The sequence below is a fragment of the Vicia villosa genome, unplaced genomic scaffold (genome assembly GCF_029867415.1).
Source record: "Vicia villosa cultivar HV-30 ecotype Madison, WI unplaced genomic scaffold, Vvil1.0 ctg.000189F_1_1, whole genome shotgun sequence".
Lineage (NCBI taxonomy): Eukaryota > Viridiplantae > Streptophyta > Magnoliopsida > Fabales > Fabaceae > Vicia > Vicia villosa.
In genome coordinates, this window is record NW_026705059.1 from 831529 (window position 1) to 839472 (window position 7944).

Here is a 7944-nt window from a genome sequence, read left to right on the forward strand (position 1 = left end):
TAAATGGAAGTGTCCTTCGTGGGAAGGACATGGTCTTAGAAATGGGGTCTGTAACGCCCCAGACTGCTTTCGGGATGATCGACTGACCCCACAAACCAACATAGGTCTTTTCAGCATGCTTTGACCTCACTCGCACGCTTTCTGGGAAACTTCCCAGAAGGTCACCCATCCTAGTACTACTCCAAGTCAAGCACGCTTAACTGTGGAGTTCTTATTGAACGGGCTCCCGAAAAGAAGATGCATCTTGTTGGTATAGGTAGTACCTATCAATCCTTATAAGACATCTTTCAACCATGCAGTCTCATCCCTGCACAGCCTCCAGATCCCTCTCATTCCGATGTGGCGACCACCCTAGCCCCCATTGGCCTCAGGTGTTCCATGCGGTGCAACCACCCCTCGCCTTCTTCGGCCTCGGGTGTTACATGCCCACCAGCTTCCGCATGGTTCATCCTCGAACCACATCGTACTGGGAGAGGTATGGCTCTGATACCATTTGTAACGCCCCAGACTGCTTTCGGGATGATCGACTGACCCCACAAACCAACATAGGTCTTTTCAGCATGCTTTGACCTCACTCGCACACTTTCTGGGAAACTTCCCAGAAGGTCACCCATCCTAGTACTACTCCAAGTCAAGCACGCTTAACTGTGGAGTTCTTATTGAACGGGCTCCCGAAAAGAAGATGCATCTTGTTGGTATAGGTAGTACCTATCAATCCTTATAAGACATCTTTCAACCATGCAGTCTCATCCCTGCACAGCCTCCAGATCCCTCTCATTCCGATGTGGCGACCACCCTAGCCCCCATTGGCCTCAGGTGTTCCATGCGGTGCAACCACCCCTCGCCTTCTTCGGCCTCGGGTGTTACAGGGTCCCTGCAGGCCAGGGAACGCGTAGGTATACTTGCAAAAATTAAACGCAGGGCATTCGCAGTATATAAATTGCATACATAATAAGCACGTAAGCACATAAGCCCTAGGTTCATAGGTTCGACGTAACGGCTTAGGGTGCCTACCCTTCCCATTGGTATGTTCTAGAAGGTCTCATGGGGTCGTTCGTAGCCGCCGAGACTTTTTGTCTCTTTGGATTTTAGAACAACTCATTTTATCCATGAGGTTCGAGTTTTAGAGGTAGGTTCCTAGAGAGATCAGCTAAATACACAGTCCAGCCCTCAACAAGGTCGAGCCTCGTATCAGACCTTTCCAAATATTTAACCCACTCTGAGTGGAATTATAATAAGACTCGTAGGCGATGTAATTCCCCTCTAGTCATTATCATAATTCCCACGCTTAGGTTTAACAACAATCACAGATAAAACCCAACAATGCAAATTATAACAATTAAGCATTTTATACAGATATGACAAATAAATATTTAATGAAAACAATAAATAAATAAATAAATAAAGAATTAAATATTTATTATTAAAAAAAAAATAAACCTTCCCCCAAACCCTAAAAATGGCAAATTGCCAAACCCTAATCGCTCGCCACAAACCTAAATAAAGGTTTTAGAGTCGCCACCTATTCTGAAGGGCGAATAGGAAACCCTACGCAGTTATGAGATTCAGGGTAAGTTATTATAATCAGGTCGAGGGAAGGTGTTAGGCACCCTCAACCCTTTCCTATTGGCTTTGAATCTAAGGTAAAGGTTTATGGCTAAAATTTAGAGGTTTAATAGCTAAGGAATTGAATAGGGGAAAATTGAGATTTTAGGGAGGGGGACTCGCCTTGGTTATCCAAGTGCCTACGTATCTCCTTAGGGAGAATCAGAGTCAACGTAGTTCGGGCACAGGATTGTACGCCTTTGAATTTGATTTGAATGTATTCGAATTGCCTAGGATAAAAATCCGAAGTGTCGTGGTTTAGTGTGTTTTGAATGTTTGTTTGGGCGTACAACCCTGATTTGATATGACACCGTTAGATGCGGTGACCAATGGATATGGTCAGTATAGCTAACGGGTTAAGGGCATTGCTGATTGCTCAGATCGATAGATTGATCATCGCGGACAGCAAATTAAATGTGTTTTGAATTTTATGTATTTTTTATCTCTCGTCTAATGCGACCAATAGATTTAGTCGGGTCGAGGAGAGAATTAGTAAAGAATTGTTTAAATTTTATATTTTTATCTCTCGTCTAATGCGACTAATAGATTTAGTCGGGTCGAGGAGAGAATTAGTAAGAATTATTGTTTTGCCAAACGGTAATGGGATTGGGCAAACCCTAACGCCTTGGATAAACTTTCCTAGGGTTTTTATAATTTAATAGTTAATAAGTAATTAAATTAATTAAGTCGAATAATCGACATAATCGAATAATCGGGATGAACCTCAATAATCCTAATCCAAATTTTAACCCTGATTATATTATTCAAATCCTAAATTAAATTAAATAAATTAAACATAATTTACATTTAACCTAAATAATAAAACTAGAAAATAAAAATATATGAAAAAACCTGGGCCATGATCCTGTGCAGCATGTTCTTGAGTGTTCATGGTAGACCTTCGATCCAGGTGCGTGAGATCTTACTTGCTGGAGATCCAACGGCCAAATGCCGAGGGTGCATTCTATGGCTATGGGGGCATGCATAAAGGACCTGAAAGCAATACTTGATATTTGATTAAAAAAACGTCCCTGGTGGGGATCGAACCTGGAACGCTTCGCCTACCACAAGTAACTCCTGCCAACGCGCCAGCTAACCTGTGTTGTTAATGTAACGCCATACATATATATTAAAAGTAAAATAAATCCAGAATTTGAAAAAAAAGAAAAGGACGCGCCCAGTACTACTTCTTCTTCCTCGTGAATTTCTGGAAATAGCATAGGCTTTTAGCAACGGTTTTTGTATGTTGCTATAGACCTGCAAATGCCAAATTCATCACAAAATGCAAATAAATCCCAACGAATTATCCAGATATACCAAATCTTATCCCCTGAATATGAAAACGCAACCGATTCGTGCCAATTTGGTTTCCAATTAGCAACCCCCAAATCGGAGCTTATAAACCCTAGAAATGGTAATTCACGAAACCTGCAACAAAAATCCAATCAAATGGCATAGGGAGATTGTAAACATAATTATAAACACAAATATGTATCACAACTTGATTTATGACGCGTATATGATGGAACTCGATTCAAAATTGTTTTGAAGCGAAACCATGAATATCCAGGTACGTATGAATATGTTCAGATTGATGCTGGTGATTCGTTTACGTTCAGAGAACTCCAGGGAATCGATCTAAATGTTTGGTTTGGTTCAAATCGATCTATAGCTCCAAGGATGGCTTCGATTTTTGAGTAGATCCGGTTATGGCCTGTTTCTCCGCCCCCCAAACCAAAAATCCCCCTTCCTGTACCTCCAATCCTTATATATGTATGGCCTCCTTTTAGGTTAACAAAATTCTCATGAATATTTGAAATTAACATGGGAGATTTCCTTTGCAAATCACACATAAATTTTCCTATTTTATCAAGATTGGCTAGAGATTCAATTTTACGTTTCTTGCAGCATAGTTGGGACCTCAAACACAACCCGAGTCCAAGCCCATGCACTTTGACTAGTTTATTTCATATTTTATATAATTAATCTTTGAATTTTATGAATAAAAATCAAAAATAAATTAATAAATTGGAAATAAAATCATGACAAAATATGAGTGAACTTAGAGGGCCCATATGGGGCCATACACACATTTAGTCATCAAAACTTAGGCCCAATAGTCCAAATTTCCTAGTTTGCTCAATTTGGTCCCCATGGATTTTTCTCAAAAATCAAGTGACTTACACCATTCATAACTTGCTCAATTTTCAACGTTTTTAGGTGTTCTTGGACTTTTTGGAAAGCTAAAAGAGTCCTCGAAACACTCCTCTTAGTTTCATCTCCATTGGAGTTTCCATGCTCACGTTTATGGGCTTTTGAAAAAAGATGACCTTTTGGAGGACCTATAATCTCTTGTACCCTTCAAATGAAATGAGATGGGAAAATTTCGGGGTATGACACATACATGAACATACAATTACAAACAAGATCAGAGCACATCATTCAAGTCAATTCAACAATGCAACATTCCAATTAAAATGCAGTTAAGTTTTCAATACCACTCATCATCAAAACATGAAGCTGATTGCAAAAAATATCAGTTCATTTACCCCTGGTGCAGCAACACAAACTGGCAGTACATATACCAAAGCATCATTTAATATTCCAAACCAAAACAGATGCCTTAAAACATGCATAAGTGCCTACATACACACAATACATAGTACCATAAACCAAATGACGTGCCTTCAATTGTGTTGCATTTTCGAATTATAGTCTGCCTTTGAGAGCGCCCACTATTAGGCGACAAAGTTCGAGGATAATGAGGCACTGGAGAAGAGGAATTTCATCGACGAGACAACCTGATAAGTCAGAGGAGTTCACTCTTGCTGAGCTTGTTTCAGCCACCAACAATTTCTCACTTGAGAACAAAATTGGGGCTGGAAGTTATGGTGTTGTTTACAAAGGTAAACTCGCTAATGGCTGCGAGGTAGCAATCAAAAGAGGCAAAACCAATACAATAACAAAGGTTTTTCAAGAGACAGAGAGTGCATTTGAGTCTTAGCCTTTTTTTTTTCTCGTCTGCATCACAATCATTTAGTTAGGCTAGTCAGTTTCTGTGACGAGAAAGATGAAAGGCTCTTGGTGTATGAGTTTATGAAGAATGAAGCATTATATGATCATTTGCACGACAAGAATAACATCGACAAGAATAGTAGTTTATTGAATTCTTGGAATATGAGGATCAAAATCGCGTTTGATGCTTTGCGTGAAATCATGTATCTCCATAATTATGCAGTTCCATCAATAATTCACAGAGACATAAAGTCATCAAACATTCTCATGGACGCAAATTGGACAGCGAGAGTGTCTGATTTTAGATTATCATTAATGAGTCTGGATTCTGATCAGGACTACATACATACCAACGAAAGCGTCAGGAACAGTCGAATACATCAATATCGGCATCAAAACTTCTGATTCATAGGCTCAAACCAGATTTTAAGTTACTAATATTTGTGGATGATTCTAAGTTTATATCGAGCAAATCAGATTTTAAGATACTACCTTAAACATAAATCTCAAATTTTATCAAAATCACCTCAATCGCACGGATCGAAGAAATCCCTATGTTTCTAATCTTACGATTCAAACAGAACAAATAAGTAATTGAAAAAAAAACTCAAAATAAAGAAAAATCTATATACCTACCTTCAAAGATTCTGACAAAGACGTATGGAGAAGAGTGCATTGTTGGGTTCAACGCTATGAGTGGGAGAAGGTCTGAGTTCGACGGAAGGTGGGAATCGATGGTTCGACGGAAGGTGAGAATATGGTTGACGGTGTTTCCTCCGAGATTCTTCTGTTCCGGCTTAGGGTTACCGGAAGATGACAGAAAAGATGAGTTGACGGTGGTGAGTCGGTGGAAGCCGCTATCCTCAATCTGAAAATGACAACATGTAAGGGTGAGTCTCACCACAATAGGGAACGCGTTGTTTTGAGTTTATGTTTATGACTCTATTTATTTTATTTGAGTTTTGGTGAGATATAGTTTCTAAAGATGTTGAACTATTCCGTATAACTGATTTTCCGCTGTGTTAACATGAGTAGTTATAAGTTGTGTTGAATTTCCTCAGTGAATGCATGACATAGACGTATGATGTATGTTTTTAAATTTGAATTGTTGCACTCTTGTTTTCATGTACTCTGAAATATTTCTTTAATTGCCGCGGAGTTTAGAAGGTGTTACAGGACTTCTCATATAGATCATTTGCAAGTCTGTTCTAAATGTTATAGTCATTCTCTCTCTACAAGGAGATTTTTTTCTTAGTTATAAATCATTCACTTTAATCTCTGATATAAATTTAGATTCATTAAAATTAACAGGTCCATCTAAGTTCATAAATTTCTTTTTATTAGTTTGTTCGACTTAACGGTTTGTCCGAAACAATCGTGGAAGTACCGATAATTTTGAAAATTTTGTCGTTAGAAAAATTAAATTGCGGAAAAACTCGAAAAATTAAATTGCGGAAAAATTCGATCTCTTTAAGACATTTCATGACGCTATCCAAAATTATGCAAAGTAGTCCCTCAACCACGTCGCCTCCAAGATAAAATAGCTCTATATTTTACGATTACTACTTATATGATAAATAATTGATCTAGAAATACATCCTCTGATGGCACAAAGACCAGTCGAATATGATATAAAAACCACTCATAACCACTCATAGTATCTAGTAGACCAGTCGAAATAATTTCTTAAATAATGAAAAATTCAATTTATTCTTCAAAAGAATTCAGTCATTTTAACTATTTAAAATAATTTTTCAAATAAGAAATTCAAAAAATCTAAAAATTATAGTTGAAAGCAATGAGGAGTTTAAAGAAAATTCTTCAATGAAGAGAAATTTTAACCTAATTTTTAAAGAAAATTCAAAAAACTACTTGAAAAATTCTGCGTTTTGAAATAAAACATGTGCACTATAAAATAAACAAACAAGTAAACTAGGCAAAAACAATATATTCTAAACACATAGCCATAAATTCTGTGTTTCATAATGGTGATTGGCGCTGGACTTGGTAGGGAGAACCACGGTTCGATCCCCCGCAACTGCGATCGGGAGGGGGATGGAACCACTTGATGCCAGAACTCGCCCCCGAACCGGACTAAACCGGTGGTATAAAGCCAAAAAAAAATAAACACATAGCCATAAATTCTGTTTTTCATAATGGAATTTTTTATTAATAGAATTTTTTAAATTCACCCCAGTGAAACATGGACATTTCCAACATTAAGTTTTTATATTCCATTCAATTTGTTAAGAAAGTGCCTTCTCATTTAAAACATAAAATTTTCTATTGAAATTCACCTCGTCAGTAAGCAGATATTAAAAGTCATTTCAGATCTTGAAGAGTGAAGAGTGCAGAGTGCTTCAAGTTATTCTACATACGAAAGAAGAAGAAAAATGGGTTGCCCTTCTTACAAATGTGAGATAAGTCAAGAAAAAAAGTTGCTTCCATTTTAAGGCTAATAACTCATATACACAACATATCTTAGCTAATATTTTATATATTAATCTATGTAACTCAACCTTAGACAAAATATAAAGGAGAACTATAGAAGTTTTAAGCATTGCTACATAATATTTGCCATGCCACGTAGCAGAAAACACACAAGTTAAAATTATTCTCTCTTATTTTATCATCAAAACTTATGACCAAGTGTTGGAGGTTTGTTCTTTTCAGGCAAGCAAGGAGCTCCAGTAGTGAAATCAGTACAATCTCCTCCTCCTGTTGTATCATCACGTTGCAGCTGAGACTGATTAGAATCTGAGCTTTGTTGTTGTTGGTCACTCTTTGGAATATTTTGTGCACTTGAAAACAAATCCACTCTTTCAGAACGTGATATTTTTCCTCCTTCAAGTGGTGTGCCATGCTTGTAGGCTACTCTCAATGCTTCATCTGGTGATAGTTTTGCTTGTGCTGTTCCATATTTTATGTCATCTTTGCTTTTAGCCATGGTGGTAATTGATTAATTCAAGTGGTTTGTGTTATTTGTGAGTGATGACAAAAGGGTGGATTTATAGGTAGAGGGGACTGTGATGCGTGGCTGGTCATTTGTATAATTGTGACAAGTGTGCATGAGCAAGGTTGAAGGGATTCTTAGGTCGTGACATGTGGTAGATTCTGGAAATGAAATATGTTCCACTAGAACATTTGTTTAGGTGATAGGTTAAATTTATTTTTCATAAAATGTTTGAGTCATAAAAATTGAAAATTTCTTTACCCACCTCCTTATGGGTGGTCACCTCCTGCGAAAAACCAAAACTACCCCTGCTTCGGAAGTTCATTTCCGAAAGCGTGTTTTTTTAAAAAAATTGACTTACTTCGGAAGTT

At 37.6% G+C, this 7944-nt stretch overlaps 1 protein-coding gene across 1 annotated transcript; it reads right to left on the reverse strand.

Annotated features, from left to right (window-relative positions):
* Nucleotides 1-7041: 7041 nt before the first annotated feature.
* Nucleotides 7042-7605, reverse strand: LOC131625123 (SEED MATURATION PROTEIN 1-like). Its single transcript, XM_058896014.1, has one exon. The coding sequence runs from the start codon at nt 7565-7567 to the stop codon at nt 7253-7255; it is 315 nt and encodes a 104-aa protein (XP_058751997.1). The 5' UTR covers nt 7568-7605; the 3' UTR covers nt 7042-7252.
* Between the last annotated feature and the right edge of the window lie 339 nt (nt 7606-7944).

Bases quoted from the DNA above. Each gene is read 5' to 3' on its own strand.
- LOC131625123 (XM_058896014.1), bottom strand. From the start codon at position 7,567: ATGGCTAAAAGCAAAGATGACATAAAATATGGAACAGCACAAGCAAAA.